Source organism: Panthera uncia, chromosome E1 (assembly GCF_023721935.1).
Source record: "Panthera uncia isolate 11264 chromosome E1, Puncia_PCG_1.0, whole genome shotgun sequence".
Classification (NCBI taxonomy): domain Eukaryota; kingdom Metazoa; phylum Chordata; class Mammalia; order Carnivora; family Felidae; genus Panthera; species Panthera uncia.
The window spans coordinates 58,861,137-58,887,035 of record NC_064814.1 but is presented as its reverse complement, the minus strand read 5'-3'; the positions used below and the strand labels follow the sequence as shown (position 1 = coordinate 58,887,035).

The 25,899-nt window shown below is 60.2% G+C and overlaps 2 protein-coding genes and 1 long non-coding RNA gene across 5 annotated transcripts; all 3 read right to left on the bottom strand.

Moving 5' to 3' along the window:
- Positions 1-710: 710 nt before the first annotated feature.
- On the bottom strand, positions 711-11,892 carry NHERF2 (NHERF family PDZ scaffold protein 2). 3 transcript variants are annotated; one of them, XM_049637289.1, is made up of 7 exons: positions 11,521-11,892; positions 8,582-8,782; positions 3,249-3,428; positions 2,777-2,930; positions 2,664-2,707; positions 2,055-2,117; positions 711-1,806 (listed from the first exon to the last, which is right to left on the bottom strand). In XM_049637289.1, exons 1-7 carry the CDS (start codon positions 11,731-11,733, stop codon positions 1,648-1,650), a joined length of 1,014 nt encoding a protein of 337 aa, XP_049493246.1. In that variant the 5' UTR covers positions 11,734-11,892; the 3' UTR covers positions 711-1,647. The 3 variants fall into 3 exon arrangements, with proteins under 3 accessions (XP_049493246.1, XP_049493247.1, XP_049493249.1); XM_049637290.1 differs by lacking the exon at positions 2,055-2,117 and having other exon boundaries at positions 11,521-11,891; XM_049637292.1 differs by lacking the exons at positions 8,582-8,782; positions 11,521-11,892 and adding an exon at positions 5,837-6,103.
- Positions 11,893-16,874: 4,982 nt separating this feature from the next.
- NPW (neuropeptide W) lies at positions 16,875-17,841 on the bottom strand. Its single transcript, XM_049637288.1, has 2 exons — positions 17,283-17,841; positions 16,875-17,061 (listed from the first exon to the last, which is right to left on the bottom strand). Exons 1-2 carry the CDS (start codon positions 17,709-17,711, stop codon positions 16,945-16,947), a joined length of 546 nt encoding a protein of 181 aa, XP_049493245.1. The 5' UTR covers positions 17,712-17,841; the 3' UTR covers positions 16,875-16,944.
- A 6,122-nt stretch (positions 17,842-23,963) lies between these two features.
- LOC125927176 (uncharacterized) lies at positions 23,964-25,890 on the bottom strand. The gene is made up of 2 exons (XR_007459258.1): positions 25,492-25,890; positions 23,964-24,170 (listed from the first exon to the last, which is right to left on the bottom strand). It is a non-coding gene; the product is annotated as an uncharacterized LOC125927176 (long non-coding RNA).
- Between the last annotated feature and the right edge of the window lie 9 nt (positions 25,891-25,899).

Here is a 25,899-nt window from a genome sequence, read left to right as displayed (position 1 = left end):
GTCTGGCTGTTTCACCCCAGGGGTTTGGGGACAGACTGGGAAGCACGTGCAGGAGCTGTGTTGCCTCTGCTCTGGTGTCTGAACTGGGCTGCCTGGGAGGCTGGAATGAGGATGTGACAATCTGGGCTCTGTACTGGGTTGGGGGAGCGGTGGCGGTGACGGATGTGCAGGAGTCAGAGGAGATGGGTCGTGGGAGCCAGCTGCAGCCAGCTGCTGGGAAACCCACGGGAGACATGGGCCTCCTCCCTCCTGGGACACACGCCCCCCTCCTGAACTTGTGCGCTCTGACAGCCCTCTGCCAGGAGGCCCTGCCCTGTGTTTACAGAGCCACCCAGCCTCCAAAGTAACACCAATAGGCCCAGGCTGGGAGCCACAGGGCATGAGACCCGACCTGTGTGTACCTGCAGGGGTGGCACCAGGGCAGAGGGAGCGCAGGGAGTGTCAAGGACCTGGGAGGCACTGAGGGCAACTTGCTGGGGGAGGGGCAAGGGGGAGGCTGACAAGAGCCCCAGAGTGTACCAGTGAAGTGGGGGGAGGGACAAGGAGCTGAGAGGGGTCAGGCTTGGCCGCCTGGTGGATACAGTGGAAAGAGGCTTAGGAATGGGACCCCGCTTCCAGCAGCTGAGACGAGTTTCCCCGGGGCCGCTGCCCAGACCACAGCCCCCCACCCGCAAGCAAGGGCTCAGGAAGGACAGAGGCGGCCAAGGGTCTGAGGAAGGCCTGTTTATTCCGAGGGCGCGCATGCGCTATGGCTTACAGGGCAAACAGCAATATCGGTCGGGTTCAGAGCAGGGAGGAAAGGGAGAGCGGGTGGCGTCTCCTGGGGGCAGGCAGTCTCTCCCCCAGCCTCAGGGCTGTGGCGCAGGGACAAGAGACCTGTCCAGAGGCCACCCTCTTCAGGGACACGGGGCCTCTATCCTCAGGCCCCTGGGAGCCCAGGCCCTGTGCCCTAGACCAGTTCAGCGGGGACATGGGAGGCCTGGCTTAGTGACCCCCCCCCCCCCCCCCCCGGGGGGGGGGGGGGGGGGGGGCTCCTACAGCCACATCTGGCCTCCCAGCCTCACCTTGGAGCCCCCACACTCACAGCCCGGTCCCCCTCCATCTCTCTGTCCCTGAACGTGCCCGGGACTCCCAGTTCAGAGGACTGCTGTTGAGGAGTGGGGAGGACGTGGTTTGCAGAGAAAGGTTTGTTTTATTGCAATTACTTAGAGAGCGCGTCCTAAGGGGGTGGGGGTGGGGGCGGGGGCGGGACTCTGGTATTAAGTGGAAACATGTGTGGAGCTGGAGCTCTGTGTTTTTTTTTTTTCTTTCTTTTTTGGAAGAAAAGCAAAAACAAAAATTCCTTTAAGTCAGCAGGCCCGGGCAGAGCAGCAAGGGCCGGGCCACGGTCGCCACTGCCTCTCCCTCTCCCTCTCTCACATCTGGCAGGCGGGGGCGGGGGGGCCCTCTCCCCTCTCCAGCACCCAGCAGGTAGGGGGGCAGGACGGGGCGCACTGGGGCGCACATTGGTTCCTGGATAGCAGTGGGCCCAGCATGGCTTCAAGGGGGTGAGGAGGCACCCCCTCCAGTCCACTGAGGCCTGGGGAACTCGGGGCTGGGCCCGTGCGGGGAGGAGGCCGGGTCGCCGGCAAACAGGCAGGGGGGGGCTCAGAAGTTGCTGAAGATCTCGCGCTTCCGGTTCCAGTCCATCTGCGGTGCCCGCTTGTTGACCCGGGTGGCTCTCGCCTTCTCCTTGGCCTCGGCCGCCGTGGGGCTCAGGTGGAGGCCACTCTCCTGAAAGGGGTCACGTTTCCAGGTGCTGCTGTCCTGGGGGCAAGCAGAGTGGGCAGGTGGCCAGAGTGAGCCCTGGACCCGAGCCCTCAGTCAGGTTACCCTACCCAGGAAGCTCACACCAGAGGCCTGCCGACGGGGCCGGGGCGACAGGCCCAAGAGGGCTTCCTGGAGGTGGTGACCCCACTGCCTAGGCCGACAGCTCCACAAACACCCACCCCCAAGGCCTCTGACCCCCCCCCAGCGTGTGATCGCGGCAGTGGAGACGGGCAGGCACTTGCTACCTCAGTGTCCTTGTCTAAGCCAGGCAGATCACTTCGGGACGAACACGCCGAGCCACCATTGAGCTGGGAAACCAAGGGCGAGGCGTGGCTTCAGGGACCCTGCCCAGGAGCCCGTGCACACACACACACGCGCACAAGCGTGCCTACGCTCACGTCAGAGCTGCACTCATGCTTCCGCTTGGCGGTAGGCACGGAGCCTCTACTGTGCTGCAGGCCCAGCCCGGGCAGGACGCTGGACAGCCAGCGGTGAGCGGGCAGGTGGCCTGGCCCTGGCCGGCTCACGACGGGAATCACCCCCAGGAGCATCACCTGGGGTGAAATCAGGGGCTGCTTCCCAAGAAGACACTGAGTGTGACTCCAGGTCGCCAGCCAGCAGTAGGCAGAGGGAACAGCACAGCCAGGCGCCCCACGGAGCCGGGGTGTGGCTGGCCCAGGACAGGCCCCACGGCGGACGTCAAAGCTACGAGGGGTTGGGCAAGAGTGAGCCCCACGATCGTACCGACACAAGCAGACCTCGAGCTGGTGAGGGGGGCTCTGTCCAGCCTGTGGGTCCCCAGAGGCCCCCACTGGGGTCTCCTGTGCCCACCCTGTCCACTCCCGGCCTCTCACCTGGGCAGGGCTGGTCCCGTTGGTGACGGGTGACGGCAGTGGACCTGTGGAGACAGTGTGTCAGAGGCTGCCCAGCCCCCCACGCTCCACCACGTCCCCAGGCAGCGGCCCACCTTCCACATGCTCCTCGGTGGGTGTGACCCGTAGCCGCCTGAAGTGCTCGTCCGTCTCAGGGTCCACCACCAGCAGCCGGGCCTCGTCCTCTCGCGCCTTGATGCTGGAGACCACCTCCGCGTGGCGCAGCCCCTCCACGTTCTGCCCGTTCACCTGCCGCCAGCAGCATGGGGTCAGCGCTGCCTGAGGTCAGGCCCCCAAAGGCCCCCTGAGCCACCTGGCCAGGTGTGGCATCAAATATTCATCAACATTGTCACCAGCCGTGGCAGCAAGAGGAATCCCAGCTCAGGTTCCCAGCATGTTCCCTCCTCCAGCAAGGACCTCCCTGCCCAGACACACACGCGGGGGACACGGGCCAGAGACGCACTCGGGGTGGGGGACACAGGCCCAGACACACACTCAGAGGACAGGGGCATAGACACACACGTGTGTGTGTGTGTGTGTGTGTGTGTGTGTGTGTGTGGCAGGTACCTCGATGAGTCGGTCCTGGGCACGGAGGCCGGAGTGAGCGGCAGGCGAGCCCGGGTCCACAGAGCGGATATACTGTCCCGGCCGGGACTTGTCACTGTGCAGGTTGAACCCGTAGCCTTGGGGGCCCTTTCGCAGGTGGCAGAGCCGAGGGCGTAGCTCCCTGGGGGGTCCACTGATATCCTGCAGGCACAAAAGACCAGGTTCCGCACTGCTCTCCCACCCCCCCTTGAAGCCACCGACCCAGCCCCCAAGGCCTCTGGGCCCCAGCATGCAGCTGCAGGGGAGGTGGGCCAGAGGGATCCCCAACCCCACACCCAGCGGCCCCAGGTCTCAGGGACAAATAGTGCACCCATGCCTGCCCCCGCCCCCTGCCCCCTGAGGCTGCCTATGACCGAGCTCCAGCCGCAGGTCCTAAGCAAAGCCTCAATTTCCAAATCCAAAAACAACTTCAGGACCAGGGGCTTTGCAGGGGTGCTGCCAGAGTCAGCTGAAGGGCAGCGGAGAGCACAGGTGAGGGTGGTAGAAGCCAGGTGAGATAGCTGCCACTCGTGACAGTGTCCTGGGGCCACTGTCCTTGGGGGCCCTGCCCGTGCAGCCCCTCCCCACCCCCTCCCCGAGTGCCGGGCTGACGTTGTCTGTTCTCCCAGCGGCCTCCATAGGCCAGTGCGATGTGTTTGCTTTCACATTCCAGAGCAAGCTGCGGCCACCCCCACCCCCACGGGGCCCAGAGACAGGGCACACGGGCTGCAGCCAAAGCCAAGTGAGAAGGCCAAGGGTGGGACCTGCCCTCCTACCCTCCCAGCCAGAACACAGAAGGCCACTAGTGCCCCCAGAGTCCCCCCACCCTGCCTCTGACAACCCAGGGCCTTGCCTCGCTTTACCTCTGGCATCCTGCAGCAGGGCTCCGGGTCAGGGGCCGTGCAGGCAGGGGCCGGGCCCCAGGACCCCCACCCAGCCACAGCCTGGGGCAGTGACCGCAGTGCTGAGCGGCTAGCGGCTGACGGTGCTCAATTAAACATGGCCGGTGGCCGGAGTGCGCGGGCGGGCAGGCAGCTCAGGTTTCCCGGGACGCCCAGGACGCCCGGGACTCGAGTGTGCCTGCAGGTGAGCGTGTGCAGGGTGGGGGCGCTCCCGGGGTCCCCTCCGTTACCCTCCACCTACCCCTGCCCTCAGGGAAGGTCTCCAAGCTTTGGGCACCTGCCTCTTGCAGCCCAGGCCACCCCCTGACCACTCCAGACCCCAAGCCTGTGAGCTTGTTCCAAGTCTCAAACCTGACCGTGAGTGCCCTAACCTGCTAGTCGGCCCGGCTGGAGGACCGAGTACAGCTTTTATCACAGGGCAGGTGCCCTGCCCCGGCTCCGGGCCCCCCCGCTTGTCCCAAACACCCTCTTCCTGCCCAGCCTGCACCCCTCCTATGGGACCCCGGTCCCCAAAGCCTGCCCAGACATGCCCTCCGGATCCCCACTGCAGGCCACTACCTGGCCCCATGACCCCAGGAACTCAAACAGGGCTACAGTTCCTTGGTCCCAGGGCTTGGGCTGGGCAACATGGGCAGAACGTATGGGCGTGAGGCCCCCAAGTTCTCCAGGGCCCTGTCGCACAGACTCATCCACTCTCCCAGACACACCTGGAAGTGCCCGTGCCTTGCAGGCTGTCAGAGCAGAGAGGCCCCGAGGCTGGCTGGTCCGGAGCAGGGCCAGGGCCGGGGTTACACACATTTCGCAAGTGCACGTGCAGAGGCACGCGGTCAGAGACGGGACATCTAAACACACACGGCTCACAAACACGCTACCCGGCGACACGTGCGTGCGAGGACAGCCCAGCCCCCTTGGCGCTACAGACTCTTCTCACGCCCTCCACAGCGACCTCCCTGGCAGGTCTCTCAAGGCCCCCAAACAGGAAGCAGGACTGCGGGAGCATCTGGGGCCACGACGCCAGGCTGAAGTCACATCCGGGTTTGGGACCATCCTGGCCATCTCCCTGCCTCAACCCGGCTCGGCCACAGCTCACCACACCAGCCAAGAGGCTTCTCCTGAAGTCTTGCCTAAATTCCCCTCTTGGATCCAGGGACCAACAAACCCGGCACCGGACCCTCCAGTTGAGAGGCTGGGACGTGGGGGACCAGGCAGCGGAGAGGCCCAAGGAGAGGCCCCGAGAAGAGAAGAGAAGCAGCGGGTCAGGAGGGGGCGCAGGCAGGCCCTAGCGCATTGCTCAAATTCCTCACTGCCTGTCCTGGCTCCAAGCACTTCCTGCCGCCTCCCAGCCAGGCCCTCGGGCTCCCACGGGCTCCCACGGGCCCCTGGCCGGGCAGCCCAGAGCTGGACAAGCCCTGGTCTCACAGCCCAGCCCGCGACCAGACAAAGAAGCTGGCATGGGGGTATACCCCCGGAGCTGAGCTGTGCCCCCTCCCCCCACATGGTGACTCACCAGCCCTGGCAGAGAAGGGCCCCCATTGTTGCTCTGGGTCCAGCCGGCTTGCACCAGGGGGCCCCAAGTGCCCTCTCCTGACCCTGGGGGACATGGGCTAAGCTGGTTGCCGGGGTCCTCTTGGTCCATGCTGCCCCCACCCAGCCCCCACCCAGCCTGACCTGCACAAGCCCCCAGGATGGGCTCTGTGGAGGGGCTCCTGGAGCTGGGGCTGCTGCTGTGGCATCCCGAGAGCGGGCCATGGGAGGCAGGACAGAGTGGCAGGCAACGAGCGTCCAGCTGGAGTGGCCTGAGCTCTCTGGCCAGCCCAGGCCACCACCCCATTTATCCACCTCCCACTGTGGGCCCCCGGCTCCCCAGGGAGGGGTGGGGACAGGGGCACTGAGTCACTTTGGGGAGCAGGGTGGTGGCTGGGTTCCCCCTCCCATGCTCGGGCCCCAGCTAGGCACCCCCTACTGGCTAGCTTTCAGTCTCAAGAAAGGAAGGAAGGAAGCTGCTGGAAGGCCCTGCCCTGCTCCCAGGACCCGAGGCTGGGGAGACAGGGAGGCAAGGGAGGGGACCCCGGCGCCAGAACGGAAGACAGAACAGAGTCCTCTGGTAGTTACTAGGTCCCATGCAGGGCCACCCCCTGAAGGACTCTCCCCCTTACTCACAGCCCCTAAGGGCCTCCAGAACGGGGGTGGGGGCCCGGGGTCTGTCACCACCTCCACGGCCCTGGTGCTGCGAGCCGTCCCGTCTGTTTGGGGGCTGTCCCCTATCGTCACGGTCGGGATCAGCTGCGCTGCAGCTGCAGGGCCACCCGAGCCTGGTCTGGCCGGGGCTGAGTCACCACCACCGACTAGGACCCCGCAGCACCCCAAAGGGAGGGGCCGGCCGCATTAGTGGACTCCGCAGCCGGCATGGAGGAAAGGGAGCCATGACTCCCAGCTTGGCCCTAAGCAGACCACATGAGTCCCACCTGGTCCCCCTGCCCCATTGCACAGGAGCTCTGTCGGAGCGTGGCCGGTGTGTAAGCATCACCCTCCCAGGCACCCTGAGGGCTAGTTAGTCCTGTGCAGGTTGGCCGGGGCCCGGCTCTTCCTTCTGACACTCTGAGCTCAACTGATCGGACACCGGGTCTCTGGCCGGGAGGCTGTGGGGGTACACCCTGTCCCCTGGGCCTCCCCTGACCTTCTGGACTCCCTGTCCCCAGGCCAGCCCCCACCACAGAGCCCCTGCCACTCAGGCCCCACTTTGTTCCTCTAAAAATACACCCAGAGGAAGCCCCCTCCTAGGGCTTCCTGTAGCTCCCAGAGCCTGAAATAGCAGAGGGGGAAGGTCCCACCCAAGGACAAGGTGCCTCAACACCCCACCCTCCAGATAAGGCCCGAGGGCGGATCTTTCCACAGGAAGGCGAATTCAGCATTTGTGTCTAACTCAATGGATAAACGCCTAGGGGGAAGGGCACTTCCTCCTGGAGGTAAGATGCCCGAAAGAGGCCCTACTCCAACTGTAGGCCTGCAAGGCCAGGGGCCCGGGCCAGCCAGTGCCCCCTCCCAGGACCTCCTTGAAAGCACATACCTGACCCTGATGCCCCCTATTCGGGCCATGACCACCCCTGAGGGTTCACGCGCAGACCTGTACGCATGCTGGCTTCCCACCTGAAAAGCCATCTGCCCCCTAGGACAGACACCGTAGCGTCCGGTCACCAGCACCACCAGCTCACACGGGAGGCACGCGCACCCAGAAACCCTGCACACACAGAAACTTCAGATCTCACACCACCTAGGGCAGCTGGTTCTCAAAGTGGGATCTGGGGAAACCCCTGGGATTGGATCCCTTGAAGACATTTCCCTTGGGGTACCTGGATGGCTCAGTCAGCTGAGCATCCGACTTTTGATTTTGGCTCGGATCATGAGCCCAGGGTCGTGGGATCGAGCCCCGCGTTGGGCTCCGTGCTCAGATTCTCATTCTCTCTCCCTCTGCTCTTCTCCCCACCTCCTCTCAAATTCAAACAGACAAACATAAAAAGGGGTGCCTGGGCAGCTCAGTCCATTAAGCGTCGGACTCTTGGTCTTGGCTCGGGTCATGGTCTTACTGTGCTGACAGCACAGAACCTGCTCGGGATTCTCTCTCTCCTTCTCTTTCTGTGCTCCTGCCCTGCACACACATGTGTTCTCTCTCTCTCTAATTAAAAGAGAGACAGAGAGAGAGAGAGAGAGAGAGAGAGAGAGAGAGTTTTCTTTAAAAAAAAGGCAAAGGGGGCATGAGGGACAACAACCTTGGGGCTTCAAGAGGGCAGAGTAAGCGCGATGAGGCTCTTCCTCTCGGCCTCCCCCAGGGGGCCACCCCCAAGTTCTGCCACCGGAAGGAGGTCCACACGCACGTTAATTCCACCTCTTCCACCCTGGAGTGGAGGCAGGAAAGGAGAAGCACCCCAACCGCTGTAGACCCCAAGCTGAAGACTCAGCTTAGAGTATCCTCAGCTGTCCCCAACCATGCGCCGCCCATGGGGAAGGACCAGCCCCTCCCTCCTAGGGCCTTCCCAGCACAAGCAGTCTCCTCAGACAGACACCTGAGGCCAGCACAGAGCTAGGGACGCCCCCTCCTAGGGGACCTCTCCTCCCAGGCCCCCGGGCCCCTCGGCCAGGCTCGACAGAGTGACCTTTCCTAGGCCAGGTAGCTCTGATGGGCATCCTGGGGAAGAGGGTTGGCGATGGGGGGCCAGGGACCAGGGCCAGGCTGCCCTGACCCCACCTGGCTTAGAACACAGGCTGACGGCAGAAAGAGTGGCCCCACGTAGCCAAGAGGGTAGTCGCCAAGGCCCCGGAGAGGGAGAAGAAGGGATGGAGACAGAGACTTCTGGAGGTGAGCGGAGGGGGAGACCGCCTGCCGTTAAGAGGCGGAGACGGCGGAACCTGCCATACCTTCTGGCCAGCCTCGGAGCCGAGGCTGCCGGCACGTGCCCAGTCCGGCTTTGGCTCCCAGGGGTCGTGGATGGGCGGAAGCCCTCGGTGGGCCATCTCCTCAGTGCAGGTCAGCTGCCGCCTGCGGAGCTCCTCGTCCGTCTCCTTGTCCACCACCAGCAGCCGCGTCTGCGTTTCCACAGCCTTGATCCTCTGCACCACCTGGGGCGGGCAGGTTGGCGGGGAGCAGGTCAGCGGTCAGCGCTCTGGGCAGCACATGGACGGTGGCACCACCCAGGGCTGGCCCAGGATCACGGGCAGGCAGCTGGCCTGCCAGCGGTGGGCGGCTGGACCGAGAGGCCCGCCGGCTCCGCCCTCCACCCCCAGGGGCTCAGGCAGCTCCCTCCCTCTTTACCCAGGACACCCGACACAGGCTGCAGGGACTACAGGATCACTGCAGGGACTCGCCTCGGCCCAGGGTCCTGTCCGAGAAGGGTCGGGAAGCTGGATGAGGCAGCTGGTCTGGAAGGCGGTGCGTGGCTGAGCTTCAGGGTTTCAGTGTGTGTGCGTGTGTGCACGTTGCATGCGTGCATGTGTGTGTGCACGTGTGTGCATGTGTGTGCAGGCATGCATCCATCTGCCTCAGGGTTTGCCTCTCAGTCTGAGTTTGAGGGAACAAGGGGTCTCCCTAGGTGCCAGTCTGGGGGGGGGGGTCTCTGCCCACTGCTGCTCTTTTCAGTAGTGGACCAAGGACGTCTAAACTGCGGCCTTGGGGTGCCTGGGTGGCTCGGTCGGTGAAGCGTCCGACTCTCGGTTTCGGCTGGAGTCATGATCTCACGGTTTGTGTGAGTTTGAGCCCCTCAACGGGCTCATGCCAACAGCGCAGATCCTGCTTGGGATTCTCTCTCCCTCTCTGCCCCTCCCCCACTCGCGCTCGCTGGCTCCGTCTCAAAATAAATAAACTTAAAAATAATAAGTAAGTAAACCCCTGCCTCTGAGCCTTCATTTGCCTCGGAACCATGGCCACGGACCTTTTCCTGCTGGACCTGCAGAGAGGGGAAGGCCTGGATTCCTGTGGCAAGGCCCTCGCTCGGGTACCCACACACAACCTGGTAAACAGGGTTCAGACCCAGCAGGCGGAGGCCACCTGTGGGACAACTGTGACGCTATGGCCACCTGTGCGTCTATGTGGGTGCCCGCAAAGCGTCTACATCATGTGGGTGGTCATGGGGCATGCGTGCCAGGGTGTGCCCTGCAGGGAGACAGAGCAGTGACCACTGGGCATTGGGGTGGGAAGGACAAAACCCCCACCCCCACCCCAAGTCTTGGGGGAGGGCAGAGAGGGTCCCGTCAGCTGCTCAGAAGTCATCAGCAGATAGGAGGGTGTGAACCAGGCCCATCTTCCCCCCGGCCCCCCTCTGATCCTGCTCTCTCAGTGAGAGCGACAGGAGGACCCCAGCACCCTGCCACTTCCTGCCTGTGGGACCCAGACAAGACACACAATGTCCTCAAGCATCAGTGTCCTCATCTGTAGAATGGGAACTGTAACTGCCTCTCTTCCCCCCTGGGACAGCATGGTCCTGCATGTAAACTTAGAGATGGACCCCCAGAGGCCTGAGAGAAGCAGGTGCCCTTGGGGCAAGGGCGGCAGTGACTGTAAAACTGAGGCCAGATATCAGCTCTGCCAGCCCCTCCCTTGTTCCGTCAACTCAAGACCTCTGGCCCACACCCCCACCCTCCTTCAGCAAACTGCTTTATCCAGTCGACACTCTGGGTTAAAGACAGAACGGAGGCAGACAGATGGACAGACAAGGGCCCCAGGGGTAGACACAGCAGTTCGGCTGCCGGTCCAGCCAAGAAGCCATTTACTAATCTCTAGGCCCCAGGGCTAGCCACGCAGACAGGTCACAGACTCACAGGTGCTGGGGAGGACACAGAGAACCCTGAGCAGAAGGGGTGGAGGGAGGCTGGACTCAAGCCAGGTGACTCCCTGGCAAGGGGGGGGATAGATCGTCCCCAGGAAGCAGAACTTGCAGAGAAGAGACCCTGCCTTCCCTCTGGCCCTCATCTCTAGCTGCAGGAGGCAGAGGGCCGGGGCAGTGGCCCCCGCAGGGCTGGGCAGCCTCCAACGAGACACCATCAGCCAGGACACACACGATAACTACACATATCCAGGCAGGTGGACACACAGGCTTGGACACACACACACACACACACACACACACACCCAGGCCTATATATTCACACATACACTGTCCAGCACACAGAGCCCAGCTCACACACACACATCCCAGCATGCAGATCTGTCCACACATATACACCTAGGGGTACAGACCCGTATATTCACACACACAGTCCACACGTGCGCACGTGCACACACACACACACACTCGCTGATACAAGCACATACAGGTGTGCCCTTATTGTGACACCCTTCTGTACACCCAGGCAGATGTGCACACACATGGGTGACCCCCAGAGGGACCTGTACACACACATACCCAGCTGTGTACACACGCACGTGTTGACACTCACAGAAAAACACTCAGGGCCCCCAGTTGCACGGAGACGCCCCCCAAGGAGACGCCCCCCAAGGTGACGGACGCCTCCATTCATTGCACACTGAGGCCCTAACAAGACTTAAGTGTCAGGGCCGAGGGCGAGGAGCCGCAGTGCAGGCCCCTCCCTGCCAGGATGCCCCCTCCGCGGTGCAGGACCGAGCTGCCTGAGGGGCAGAGGCGAGGAAGGAGGCCGGCGGCCTCCGTGGCCACTTCCCCCACCTCCTAGCCGGAGCCCACGCAGGGCCTTGTGCGACCCCCTCGGGCCCCCGGGCAGGGCGCCGAGGCCTGAGAGCAGGCAATGCCGAGAGCGGCGGTCGTTGACGCCCCCCCCTGCCCCCCGCCAGCTCGGGGAGGGGGCCCAGCGGGGCAGCGGGCCGGGGGCGGGGCGCGGGCACCCACCTGGTGATGCGTCTCGCCCTCCACGTTGACGCCGTTGACCTCGACCAGCCTGTCTCCGGCGCGCAGCGCGGCCGCCTCGGCCGGGGAGCCCGGCTCCACGCGCCGGATGAACTGCCCGCGGCGGCCCTTCTCGCCGTGCAGGTGGAAGCCGTAGCCGTGCTCGCCGCGGACCAGGCGGCACAGGCGCGGCCGCAGCGGCTCCGGTGAGGCCATGACGCCGGCTGCCCACCGGCCGGCCGCGGGCCGGCCACGGCGCTGACGCCTGCCGCGGGCAGGCAGGGGCGCGGGGGGCGGCGCGGAGGCGGCAGCGACGGCGCTGGGGACCCGGCGGCGCCCTCGGCTGCTCTCGCTCGGCTCTCGTCGACTCGGACTCGGGCTCCGGCTCCGGCTGCGGCGCCGCCCCCGCGCCCGCCCCTTCCCCGCCTCCTCCGTGCGGCCGCCCCCGCCCCGGCCACGGCCCTGCCTCGGCACCCCGCCAATCCCGGCGGAGGCTGCGGGGCCTAGGGACCCCCCCCCCCGGTCTTGCCCCGACTCTGGGCAGCCTCCCTGGCGCCAGCGCCTTTGCCTCCTGCTCCAGGGGCATTTATTGAGCACCTACTGTATGCGTGGCACCAAGGCGGGCTGCGGAGGTGGGGGGAGGAGTGGAGAAAGTGTCTTCAGGGTGAGGAACCGCACACAGCGGCCAGAGGGTAAGAACAAGAGCCACAGCTCTGCCCACCATCCTCAGGAAGTTTCCCCCGCTACACACACACACACACACACACACACACACACACACACACCCCGGTGTCCCTGTGTCAGGATCCCTCCTGCACCCAGAGCTGCCCTGGCCCAACAGAGTCCCAGGATGGTCCAGGAGACAGAAAGAGGAGTTTGAAAGTGACAAGGCAGCAGCCCTTCCCTATATTCTGGAGGCTAGTGACTGGGCAGCGCCCTGGCCCTCCCAAAGAGACTGTGTGGACCTGTGCTGGGCACGTCCATTGAACATTACCCCCCACACTCCTCTCTTAGCCTGGGCCTCTCACTTGTGCCCCTGGTCATCCCAGGCAGAGATTAAATGTACTGAGGCCTTTGGCCTCTGACCTCTGGCTGGTGACCAGTGCTCACAGAAGCTGTTCCCAGGAGCTGGCCCCTGTGATCTCTGCCCCAGCCCTCCCCTCCCTCTGTCCTTCTCCCCTAGCATCTAGCCATCCCCAGCAGGAGTACCCCTTCCCCCAACAAGACAAGAATGACAACAGCAAACCATTTATGCTTTGTTGTGGCTCTGAGTACACTTTATCTGGAACAACCCCAGGGTGCAGATCAGAGAACCAAGTTCTAAAGAGGAATGAGACCCAGGCGAGGTTCCCTGGCTCCCTAGGGCAGGGCTGTGAGATGCCAAGTCCACACTTTACCACCGAGCACTTCCCCAGCCTCGGATACAGGAAGACAGCTGAGCTGCAGGCTCCCCCTCAGCCTGCCCCTGCCCCTTCCCAGCCTGCCCAGCCCCCTGCACATACCTGGTTCCCCGGGCTGAGGCTTAGCCAGCCCAGGCAGTTCCCCATGGGGGCAGAGGCAGACTCAGCTTGGGCCTAGTGCTTGCCGCTCCTTCTCCCCTCTCCAGTGCCCTCAGCCTGGGCTCCCAGCCTCCGCCCAAGCACAGAGCCCTCCTCTGGGCAGCCTCTTGGGCTGCAGCCCCTTGGGTGTCCACACCCCAGCTGCTGCCCCTAAAAGCCACTTAGGCCAAAGCTGCATGGCTGCTTCCCCACCCCCACCTCTAAGTTCCTGGCTGATGCCGCCATAGGCGTCTGTCTGCTTTTCTGTCCAGAGGCTGCCTGTCTGGCCTGTGACTGGCCTCTCCGGACCCAACTGGTGCTGCTGCTCCCAGTGGCTGTGAGGATGGGTGTGGCAGTGCTGTCTACTATATACTATTCCTGATGGGGCTTAGAGGTCACCCCATAGCAACCAGCACCAGCCAGGACCTGCCAGGCTGTAGCTTGGGGCCACACCAGCATCTAGGGAGGTGGCTTGGTGGGAGCCCCCCAGGCTGGGGGCAGAGAAGGTAGGAACCCCTGGTCCTCCGGGTTGGGAAGCTTGGACATCTCCTCCCCCCCACCCCACCCCACCCACACACATAGGACAGACACTGCCAGGATCAGCCACTGGCCCTCACTGCCTCCCGCAGCCCAGGACTCATCCAGTGAGTGACGATGGATGGGAACAGACCACCACTGGAGGGAGGCGGAATCAGGGGTGGGTGGTCATAGTCAGGGGCCAGGAACACTGCTTCACAGCACAACAAAAGGCAACAAAGTAGAGTTAATAACGGAGGTAGGTAACACCCCAGAATAAAGGAGAGCTGCAGGTTAAGTTCCAAAGGGGGAGCAGGAATGGGGAAGAGGAGCAGGGGAAGAATGGGGGCCCGACAACAGAGGCAGGGAAGACAACCCAGCTGCTCTCCTGGGCAAATCTCCCATGCCCTTCCTCCAGCTGACTGAGAGAGAAAAGCGAGACAGAGAAACAAACCAAGGGAACAGCATGGATAGAGGCTCAGAAGAGCAGACAGAAAGGTGTTCAGGGGCTGTAAGCTGTTTGGGGTCTCCCGCGAAATGGGCCAGAGAAACTGATCATCTAGGCTGGCAGCAGGGGGAAGGTCAGGTGGGAGGTGATCCCCAAGCCCCGAAGCCCTCATCCCACTCCTGCCACCTTGCCACACAGGCCTTGCGACAGGCGGCGACGGAGACCTTTCCCGGGGATTCCCTCCGCAGAGGATCCACCTGGGGTGTGGGTTGGCCTGGGGCTCCACTGGTGGGGAGGGGGCTTTCCTCCGAGCTCTGGCTACCTCCCAGGGGCAACGCCCCCAGCGATGGGCGGAGCCTGGGCCTGGGCGGGGACTCTGGGCTGTGGCAGTGGGCTGAGGCCTGGTCCCGAGCCAGAGGAAGGGTCGGGGGCCCGTCTGTGGGGTGGAGCCATTAGTCTGACGCCCCGGTAATGGCCCAGAGCTTCCCGGGCCGGCGCTGCCTCCCTAATGGGCATTAATGGCCCCACGGGATGACAGGACCTCGCTTATGGCCTTCGGACTACGCCAGGCTTCTCTTCAGAGCTCGAAACTGGAGCAGGCGGGGGACCAGCGCGACGGAAACTGTGATGAGAACGAGAGACCCGGAGACGAGAAGGGGAAAGAAGGGGAAAGAAGGGGAGAACCGCGACGACCACCGAGGGAGGCAGCGCAGGAGCCCGCCCACCCGCTCTGGGCCCGCCCACGCCCCTGCTCCCAGGGAGACTGCTGCCCGAGAGAGCAGCCGCGCAGCGCCACCTGCTGCCTGTCGCTGGGATTGCTTCATCCGAGGGGCTGGCCCAGGCCCCGCCCCTCTGGCTCCGACTCAGTTCGGCCTCCCGGGCTGGGTGGAGATTAGAGCGGGAGCGACGCACTGGGGCTCCTTGTACTGCAGGGGCACGGGGGTGCACGTAGGTGGTGGGCAGGGAAGCTGGGCCTCTGCCAAGTCCCTAATCGGCACCGCTCTTTCACCTTGGACCTGGCACCAACCTCTCTGGACTGGGGTACCTCCAGGCCTCGTGAAATCTAGCGTCTCACCAAGGGTTCCGGCACTTGTGACCAAACATTTGCAGGCCACTTGGCACCAGGCGCTGCTGAGCACTGGGGAAACATCGCTTAGATCCAAGGGCAAGCCCAGGACTGGCACAGCCCTTGAGGAGGGCATTTAAACATGGCCTGAGGCCCCAGAGTCCTTCTTCAGGGTGGACCGTGGGGCTGTTCTGGAATCTGCCCAGAGTTCCTGCTCTCTGTGTGAGGGAGGGGAGGGAGCAATGAGACTGCGGGACAGGGCAGCCCTAGACTTTGTGCACGTGGCACATGGACTTCGTGCCATCAGTGGTGGAGAGCCCTTGAGGTGTTGTGCACAGGACACGCGTGTTGTGAAAGACCAAGTTTGGCAGGAGTGGACTTGGAGTGCAGAGAGTGTGTTGACCTGAGGAGTCAGGTGGCCGCCCCTCCCCTCAGTGCAGATCCTGGAATCAGAGTCAGTAAACTTAGGGGTTGGTCGGGGCGCCCGGGTGGCTCAGTCGGTTAAGCGTCTGACTTCGGCTCAGGTCATGATCTCGTGTCTCGTGACTTCCAGCCCCGCGTTGGCCTCTGTGTTGGCAGCACACAGCCTGGAGCCTGCTTCGGATTCTGTGTCTCCTCTCTCTCTGCCCCTCCCCTGCTCACTGTCTGTCTCTCTCCCTCAAAAATAAAAAAAAACATTAAAAAATAAATAATAAATAAATCAATCCAGGGGTTGGTAAGAATTGGGAGGGTGGAGTAAAAAAGAGCGCCCACCTTAGGGGACCACGTGGGGAGAAGGATGCATCCAGGAGATGAGGAGTTGCCAGTAAGGAGACAGGGGCTTCCAGAGGCCAAGGGGAATGTGGGGGCCAGTTCTAGGTGGGCCTGTCGAACTTAGCTGGCCCAGCAGGCATGGGACCACCCCTCCTCCAGTCCTTGCTGGGTGCCCCAAGGGAAGACCTTGCCAAATGGCCAAGGGAGGGCTCCGGGAGGCAGACGGTATCAGGGCACAGCAGACGGGCACTTCGAGGTCTGGTCCAGAACAGTTGTGGGAGTCAGAGCCCATACTGAGGAGGGTTAATGAGGGAGCAGAAGGGTGGAGGGGCCCGGGCACCTGTGAGCAGGATCTATAAGGGGGCCCAGGTGGAGGGAGGTCCTTATTCAAGATGGCAGAGCACATTTACACGGGGCTTGGAGCCAATAACTGGAAATGTGGAGAGGATCAGAGGGGGAAGAGTCTCTGGGGAGGCAAGGGGCCTTTCCTCCCTAGGAGGAGAGCATGGCCTGAAGAAGGGGTACAAAGGAGATCATGGCTGAAATGAAGCCGGGAGATGGGGGAAAGGCTGGGTGGGCTGCCAGGGCTCCCGAACCTGGCCAGGGGCCACAGTGAGGGGGGGCACTTGCAGGGCTCTTGGGAGGCTGAGGTGGGGGCTCTCCCTCTCAGCTGGTAGGGTATGAGTGCCTACTCTCCTTCCGGTGGATGGCAGCAGGACCCAGGGGCTGACTCGTGCCTACCTCCCATGAGGCCTCTCCCCTCCTGTGGGACCCTGGGACCTGGTCTGATGACCCCACCCCCAAATAGGAGGGGCAGTACTGGCAGAGAAGGGAAAAGGGGACCTAGGCCCCAGCAATGTCTCTGCCTCTGTCCCCCCTTCTGTTCCCCAAGCACTTACAGTTGGAGATGGTTAGGAGCGGGCATCCCTTGGCCAGAGAGAAGGCTCCTGATATTTGCCAGGGCGTGGGTGCAGCTGTTTGTGCCCTAGAGCTAGATGCCAAGTACACATCACAGAGGAAAGGGGTCACACATGGGGACACATGAAGCAGGCAAATTTATTGACCAGTTGCTGTGAGCCCTAGAGAACTAATCTATTCTGCCTGGGTCAGGAGAAAGGGCATTGCCAGCAGGGGCTGCGCTCAGGATAGCCCTGGAGAGGCGGGGTCCGGCGAACCCGGTTCTCTGGGCAGACCGTGGCTGAACAGGAGACTCTCCAAAGGCTCTAGAAAGAAGAGCAGGACCTCGAGGACAGGGCTGTGCACCCTCCACTACCCACCCCCCACACAAAACGTCCCCAAGGCTGGAAAGGGTACGACACTCCAGGGAAGCCTTTCTCCCTAAGGAGTGGGAGACAGGAGAGTCGTGGGGTGCCTCGTGGGCATGTGAGTGGGCCCACCGGGCTCAGATCTCCCCAGACGTCCTCGCCCCCTTCTCCCCACGTACCTGGCCTGCTCCACGGAGGAGCCCTGGCTCCAGTTCCGGCGCGCGCTCGGGGCGGCGCCAGCTCCAAGGCGCACTGACCCGGAGCCCTGCGCGCGAGTGCCTTCCAGTCTCCAACAGTTCCCGAACCCCAGAGGGCAGCAGAAGAGCACCTCGGGGGACGGGCGCCGGACGGAGGGTGTCTCTGGCAGATGGCTCCTGCGGGGACGCGCCCAGGCCCTGGGTGTCCGAGGCAACGGGTCCGGCAGCGAGGCGCAGCGCGCGGCGATGCATGTAGGGCGAGCGGCGCAGCCCCATGAGCAAGCCCGCGGCGCGGCCCACCGTGTGGTAGCGGGGACTCGCCACGTGCTTGTACCAGGCGCCAGCGGGCAGCGACAGCAGCAGCAGCAACAACGCGAGCACCGGCCGGCCCGCAGGGCCCCGCACCCCCATGCCCCGCGCCAGGATGCTCACGTGCACGGCCGCCCGGCGGGGCAGGCCAGGAACTAACGCAACCGGGTCTCGGCGCCCTGCGGGACTGCGGGACTGCGGCGGCGTCGGGGAGCCGGAGCGCCGTGGATCCGACTATAACCGCTCGCGGGCCCCGCCCCTGCTCGTCCCGGCGGTACCCGCTGGGCTCCCAAAGGAGGGAGAAGAGAGGCCCGGGCTGCCGTGGCAAGAACGTGGGTGGGTTACCAGAGCACCTTCTCTGAGTGGCGGTGGGCCTTCAGCCAGAGCTCATCTTGACGATCCGCTGGGAGCGCCCTTGTCGTCCCCTCCCCCAGGGGGCTGCTCTGCTTCCTCCTCCCCCCAAGGAGAATGGGTGCCCCCTTAACCACAGCTCTTGCAGGCTGTACACTGAAGAGGAAAGACGGAGGCTGGAAGAGCCCTCTGCATCATTCAAGAACCCCCTGTGGATCTACTTCCCGGAGGGCTCTCTTGTCCTCACCTACACAGCTCTTCAGTCTGTCCCCTACCCCTTCCTCTCCTTTCCCACCCTCGCCTCTGCCCACCAACCCATTTCCCAGCTGCAGCTGGATGCTTGCAACCACGAGTTTGGCCACATGGAGCCCTCCCTGAGGTGGTTAGTGGTTCCCTAGGGCTTCCAGAATCAAGAGGAAGCCCCTCTCATCCGGCAGCCCTGGCTTGGGCAGGATGAGGCCCTGTGGCCCTCTAGCCTGCTTTCTGGTCCCGATTCCCCCCACCCAAGACCATTTTCTCTGGCCAGTCTCCATCATCTTTCTGCTGTACCCAGCAACCAGTGATTCTGCCCACCTCTGCACTTCTGTGCCTGCAACATCCTTCCCTTCCTCGCCATCACTCAGGATCCCGTCTACAGGGCCCTCGTGTGAATAGTCCCCGAGTATTCCTTCCTGGCGACAGGGGTTTAACAACCCCTTCCAGAGGGCAGAGCCCGACCCGTTCTTGCCAGAGCCCCAGCCCAGGAAGGATGCAGCCCTCAAAAGAATCCGACTTCACCGCACCCCCAGCAACCACAACATTCACCTAACACCTTCTGGATTCCAGACACCAAGGATCCTGAAACGTCTTATTTTTATCTCCTGACAATGCCATGAAGGTAGGATGATTGTTTTTTTTAAGTTTGTTTATGTGAGCTATGCACCTAAAGCCCAAGGCGGGACTTGAACTCAAGACCCTGAGATCACCTGAGCTGGGATCAGGAGACAGACGCTTAACCGAGCCACCTAGGCGCCCCAAGGTTTTACTTTTTTAAGTACTCTTTACACCCAATGTGGGGCTCGAACTCACAACACTGAGATCAAGGGTCACGTGCTCCAGTGACTTGAGCCAGCCAGGCGCGCTGAGGAGGGTCAATTATTGACCCCATTTGCCAGTGAGGAAGGTTAAGGCACCAGGAAAATGGACTTGTTTGGATCACACCTGCTGGGTAACAGTGGGGCGAGTGGGCTCCAACCTAGATCCCCAGGTTGGGGGTCTGAGCTGAAGTTCTTGACGGAAACTGTCCCTCACCCTCTGCCTGTGTCTTTAGCAAAAGGGAAGGGGTGATTCTGGGAGTTGAAGGGAACAGAGCCTGGGCCAGTCCTTCCTCCCAGGTCTCCATGTCAAGGGACCATCGTGGGGCTGTGGGGGCAGAGGATGGCACCTGCCGAAGGGAGGAGGGGCCCGACACGGTTCTGGCAAGCTCTGGGGGGGGCAGTCAGAAGCAGCAGCAGCCCTCCCCACAGGGCCCTGCAGAACAGGGGGGGGGATGTGTGCCGTGCTTGGTGGTGGGCGGTGTGGGAGAAGGGTGTGTGTCCCAGTCTCTCCTGTCTGCTTCTTCATTTGCAAACTGGGAATGATAATGGCCCCTCATGAGCTCGCTGTGAGCATGAACTCAGGCGTGGGTGTTGGGGCCATGCCTAGCACACAGTAGCTGCTAAAAAAATGGTTGTGCAGGGGAGCCTGGGTGGCTCGGTCAGCTAATTATCTGACTTCGGCTCAGGTCACGGTCTCGGGGTTCATGAGTTTGGGCCCCACATCGGGCTTTGTGCTGACAGCTCGGAGCCTGGGTCCTGCTTCCGATTCTGTGTCTCCCCTTCTCTGCCCCTCCCCTGCTCACGTTCTGTCTCTATCAAAAATAAATAAAAACATTTAAAAATTTAAGGGGCGCCTGGGTGGCTCAGTCAGTTGAGTGACTACAGTTCAGGCCATGATCTCACGGTTCATGAGTTCAAGCCCCGCGTCGGGCTCTGTGTGACAGCTCGGAGCCTGGAGCCTGCTTCGGATTCTGTGTCTCCCTCTCTCTGTACCCCTCCCCGACTTGTGCTCTCTTTCTCTCTCTCAAAAATAAACATTAAAATTTTTTTTAATTTAAAAAATAAAAATAAAAAAATGGTTGTGGCTGCTACCGTCCCAGAGGCTGACCTGCCTCCTAAACTGTTGGTAAAACACTCTGATGGAGGGGTGACGGGGCAGGCGCTGCTGGGGTGGCGGGCGCAGAGGGAGCCGTGGGCGCACCTGGAGGACCACGGGACCAGGGAGCCTCATGGAAAGCAGCCTCCCCCGGGGCACCATAAGGGGCCTGGAGAGCCACCTGGAGTGTGCGGTGGGCGGGCACCGCGGCACGACGCGGGCTGCCAGGGTCCTCTGACGCTGCACATCCTCCCTTTTAAGGGTACTTGGGGGGGCTCCTGGAGCCCCCAGGGATCGAAGGGAGGCGTCAGCATAGGATCACCTGTGGCTAGGCGGCAATGGAGTCTCCGTGGCGGTTAGAACACTGAAGTCCAGCTACAAGTACCAGCGCAGACAAATCCCCAAAGCACGACGGCTAAAAAGAGGAAAGTACTCTGCACGATGATGTTCGCTATCTGAAGTTAAAACCCGAGCCGCTTGTCCTGCTTTTTTATAGCTGTGAAGCCGAGAAGGAAAATGTCATGGTGGGAACAAGGGACGAAGGCCAGGCAGAGAGGAAGCGGGGCTCCTATCAGGTGCAGGTGTGCAGAAGGCCTGGGGGGAGGGAGCCCAGGGCCAGGTGGGGGGAGCGAAGCACACAGTAGTCCTGGGGACTCCCAATTTAGGGTACGGGGGTGGGGGCTCTATGCCCTGCCCACCCCTGAACCCAGGGACCCAGTGACAAAGGCCTCTGCCCCTCTCCCACTAAGGGTCTGGAGCCAAAGCTCCACCGTGGGAGGAGGGGAGGAGGTGACAGGTCCATGGCCATGAGAACTGACTCTCCTCTGTGGGGCTTGCCTCTCCCTTCATCCACCCAACAGCCTCCTGGGAACCAAGGGAACGTGGCTTTGGCCTGTTTCCGCACCACCTTTCCCGCACGGGCACCAAGCCCTCCTGGGCCAGGACATCTTTCTGACACTCAGCCTCAACACTGGGCACAGAGCCTGGCCCCGACAGGGACTTCCAGCCTAAGGATGCGGTGATGGAGCAAATTTCTGTTTCGTCTTATTTTTCATGTTGTATTTATTTATTTTCAGAGAGAGACAGAGAGTGTTAACTGGGGAGGGACAGCGAGAGGGAGACACAGAATCCAAAGCAGCCTCCAGGCTCCGAGCTGTCCGCACCGAGCTCGACGCGGGGCTGAAAACCTTGAAGCATGAGATCATGACCTGAGCTGAACTCAGACGCTTAACCAACTGAGCCACCCAGGTGCCCCTGTCTTATTATTTTTAATTACTAATTTCTAGTAAGGTAATTTACATTATAAATTAATGCTACCAGGAGAGAAACATTAAAGGCGTCCTCACCGCCCCGCCTGCCGTTCACATCCCAGTCCTGCTCTGCAGATGGCAAGTGCTCACAAGTCCCCCAGCTGCTTCTTCTAGTTTTACCCCCTATTTAAAAATCGTAAACTTAACTGCTATTCTAAAAATCAGTGGGGTTTTTTTGTTTTTTTTTTTGTCTCGAGAGAAAGAGAACACGAGCAGGGGAGAGAGCATCCCCAGCAGGCTCCTAGCTCAGCACGGAGCCCAACATGGGGCTCAAGCCCACGACTCAGGGATCCCGAGCAGAGCAGAAATGGGAGGCAGACGCTTGATCAAGGGAGCCATCCAGGCCCCCCAGTGGTCTTTTCGAGGAGGCATAACATACTTTCAGTGTGCACATCTAACAACTGCATTTGTTAGGGATGCATACATCTGTGTGCCCACAGCCCAGATCAAGAGAGCAAAGACTTCAGGTCCCCAGGAAGCTCCCTTCGCCCCCTCCCAACCAGAAGCCCCCAGCAAAACTGATGGCCACATCGGGGCTCCTCACCCTTGGCACTGCCCGCATCTGTGGGGGCTGCCCTGGGCACTGTTGGACGTGTAACAGCATCCCTGGCCTTTACTCATCTGTACAGGCAGAGTAACAGCCTCTCCCCAAGCCGTCTGCACCCCACATATCCTGGAACCCGTGCACTCTTACTGGATAAGGGGACAGAGGACTGAACTTGCAGACGAAATTAGAAATTAGGCAGGCTCATCAGTTGACCTGAATATAAGCAGATGGTCCTGAATCATCCACGTGGGCCTAGCGTCGTCACATGGGTCCTTTAGTGTGGAAGTCCTTTAGTGAGGGGTCAGGGAAGGGGTGGGGACGACGCCAAGAGGCTGGCATGACGCAATTTGCAGACACGGGGGGGGGGGGGGGGGGCCTCGAAGGCTGGAAAAACGAGGAAACGGATTCTCATCAGAAGGCGAGGACCCCACCTGCACCTTGGTTTTATCCCAGTTGAGACTCATTTAGAACTTCTGAATTCCTTAACTGTGAGACAAGGAATGTGTTGTTTTAAGCTGCTAAATTTGTGGTGATTTTTAACAGTGGCAACAGGAAACTAATGAACCAGGAGATGCCAGTAACGTTCCCACTCTGCTGTGACCACCACAAATGCCTCTTTGGGGGCAAAACTGCCCCCAGTTGGGAACCACAGACCCTTAGATTATAAACTGCTGCTTTCCAAAGTATCTGTCGTAGGCAGCACCAAAAGCCTTCCTACAAATTCAGATGAAGCTTCGGCCCTCTTACACCCCGATAAGCCCACTTTTCATCCCTCCATCCTTCTACTAGGATTTTATCACAACTTTTGGCTAACTCACCAGTCAGCGTGCACATTATTATGGCCGTGTAAATCGTTTCGCTGCTAAGCCAAGTAATGTGCTATGGTTAGGTTTCCTTTCTTGCCAAATGCTTGTTACTTTTTTTTCTCTGCTTGTTTCTCTATATGCTTATTTTGCTGTTTTCCCCCAAAGGCTCTGAGAGATAGGTCGAGCTCTTTGTAGTAACTTTTCTGGATTCTCAAGCACGTGAGGGCACCCGATGAGTACCGTGTTTTCTGGAGGCCTCCCTGGGGGAGGTGGCAGCCTCCTGCTCCAGACTGCATACCCCTCTCCTCTCACACCTACTCAGGAGTCTCCGCACAGGCACCATCCCACACTTTGCTGTCACTCTCATCTGGCTTGAAACCCGTGTTCTGGATGCCAGGTCATTTTCCAACGGATAGTCCCTAACTATTTGGAGATGTGAACCCTCTGGTAGCTTCATGTGTGCTAAATACGTTGTCCCTTTTATGGCAGTGGCTTTATGCCTAGCGGAAAGATTTTTCTGGGCATAGAAGGTGTGCATGGATATCCTAGTCCCTCAAAAATTTGACAGAATTTCCAGCTTCCCATGTTCCAGGAGTAAAGTCTGATTCTCCATCCTTCCAGGGTCTTCTCCCTCCTCACCTCCCCCTCCTTCAAGCTCTGGGGTGGGGGTGGGGGGGATCTTCACTTTGTCTGCAGTCCTCCTGTTTGCCTCTGCCGTGCCTGATGATGTCACTCACGGGCGGCCTTTCTTCCTTGCCCGGGCCCTTTCAGTATGGAGACTTGTGTCCCTGAGCCGTGGCCTGTGTTACCTTAGTCTTTCATAATTTGCCCCTCTCCGTTTTCTGTGTTCTCTCCGAAGTTCCTATTAATTACATATCGTACCTTCTAGAGTAAGATTTCCATCCTCTTGGGGCACCTGGGTGGCTCAGTCGGTTGAGCGTCCGACTTCGGCTCGGGTCATGATCTCACAGTCTTTGAGTTCGAGCCCCGCGTCGGGCTCTGTGCTGACAGCTCAGAGCCCGGAGCCTGTTTCAGATTCTGTGTCTCCCTCTCTCTCTGACCCTCCCCCGTTCATGCTCTGTCTCTCTCTGTCTCAAAAATAAATAAACGTTAAAAAAAAAAAAAGAAAAGAAAAAAGAAGTCACAGCTACTTTTTATCAAAAAAAAAAAAAAAAAAAAGATTTCCATCCTCTTTATTTTGCATCTGTTTTTTTGTTCTGTTTGCCAGGAGATTTCTTTAACTGTATCTTCCCATTTTGCTCTTGAATTTTTACTTATGTTTTTAATTTCTAGTAGCTCTTTCTTGTTCTGATTTGTTTGGTGCTTGTTATCGTTCAAGGCATCTTATTCTCATTTCGTGGAAGCGGTATCTTTTCTGGAAATATCAAATAGAGCTCTTTTTTTTTTTTTTAAATGTTTACTTATTTATTTTGAAAGAGAGAGAGATCAGGGAAAGGACACAAGGAGAGGGAGACAGAGAATCCCAAGTAGGCTTTGTCAGTGCAGAGCCTGATGCCAGGGCTCAAACACACAAACCATGAGATCATGACCTAAGCCACCCACGCGTATGTATGTATGTATGTATGTGAGTGTGTATGATGTATGTTTGTTTATTTATTTATGAATGAATGAAGTCTCCACACCCAACATGGGACTGAAACCCACGATCCCGAGATCAAGAGTCCTATGCTCTACCAACCAGGCACCCCAAATACAGCTCTTTCTAAAACCTTCCTTTTGCTCTCTGGGTTGGCTTATTCTGGCCTATCTTTCACACTGCAGGTTTTCCTTCTAAGTCTAGAGATCTGGCTGCCTGTCTGTCCCCATGTATGCATGAGACCTGGATGCCCTTTGTGTGGGGGCATGGCTTGCTGAGTGATGGGCTTCACTGTAGGAATGGCTTTTCCTTCTGTAATGCTGTGGTCAGTGAAGCTTTTCTCTGGGGCTGGTCAGTTTCTCCACTGGAAAGTCTCTTATTGAGAGCACTGGCGGGGCGGAAGGGATTGGATACAGTCATCAGGGCAGGGTAGGAGGGCCCAGGTCCCCGGGTTCATGCACTGACTTGCAGACACTGCAGTTTTTAGTCCCCCGCCTCAGCTCGCCCACAGTGAAACTTATCAGGGTTCCCCCCAAATGTGTTAAGAATGTTTTGTAAATTAAGTCACTCCATCATCTTCCTGTCCTAAAATTTGTTTATGTGTTTCACTAGCTGTTTCCTCCCTTCCTGTTCTCTTTGCACTTGTGGATTGAAAGTGTTTTATTCCTTTACTGTCATTTAGTGGGCTTTCATGAGAGTCGGATGGCAACTGCATGTGGCCAGTCCACCAGATTTCTTTGGTGTGATGATCCCTGTTTTACAACTGAGGAAGCCAAGGGTTTGGTGAGCCAATCAAGTTTGCCAGCAATAAGTGGCTGAAGGGGGGTTTCCAGCCCATTTCTGTCTGATTCTAAAGTCCAGGCTTGGGGTGCCTGGCTGGTTCAGTCAGTGGAGCACATGACTCTTGATCTCGGGGTAGTGAGTTCCAGCCCCAAGCTATGTATGGCACCTACTTAAAAAATAAATAAATAAAAAGAGGGTCATCTGGGTGGCTCTCAATCTCAGGGCTGTGAGTTCAAGCCCCACGTTGGACATGAAGCCTACATAAAAAAAGGTGGGGGGCGCCTGGGTGCCTCAGTTGGTTAAGCGACTGACGTACTTCATCTCAGGTCATGATCTCACAGTTCGTGAGTTTGAGCCCCATGTCGGGCTCTGTGCTGGCAGCTCAGAGACTGGAGCCTGCTTCGGATTCCGTGTCTCCCTCTCTCTCTGCCCCTCCCCCGCTGGCACTCTGTCTCTCTCTCTCTCTCTGCCTCTGTCAAAAATAAACATTTAAAAAATTAAAAAAAAAAAGAAGAGAATAATTAAAAATAAAGTCCAGACTCTTTCCCTACAACACACTGCCTTTTTTATACAAGGTTTCAGATTTGACTCGCCTCCTTCGATGACGTAAGGGAGGTCTGGAGTGTGCCTGGCCTCCAAGGGCAGGGAGGAAGCCCCGGTATTCACCACCATCAATTCAACAAACCTGAGCTGATGCTTCTCCGCGACAAGGACCCCCCCCCCC

What these genes read in the sequence shown, in the direction of transcription:
- NHERF2 (XM_049637289.1), bottom strand. Translation starts at nt 11,733, where the DNA reads ATGGCCTCACCGGAGCCGCTGCGGCCGCGCCTGTGCCGCCTGGTCCGC. An exon ending in AGGGCGAGACGCATCACCAG is followed by an intron (nt 8,783 to 11,520) that starts GTGGGTGCCCGC and finishes TGCCCGCCCCAG; the next exon opens with GTGGTGCAGAGGATCAAGGC. An exon ending in GCTCCGAGGCTGGCCAGAAG is followed by an intron (nt 3,429 to 8,581) that starts GTATGGCAGGTT and finishes TTGTGCCTGCAG; the next exon opens with GATATCAGTGGACCCCCCAG.
- NPW (XM_049637288.1), bottom strand. Translation starts at nt 17,711, where the DNA reads ATGGGGGTGCGGGGCCCTGCGGGCCGGCCGGTGCTCGCGTTGTTGCTG. An exon ending in TCCTCCGTGGAGCAGGCCAG is followed by an intron (nt 17,062 to 17,282) that starts GTACGTGGGGAG and finishes TCTTCTTTCTAG; the next exon opens with AGCCTTTGGAGAGTCTCCTG.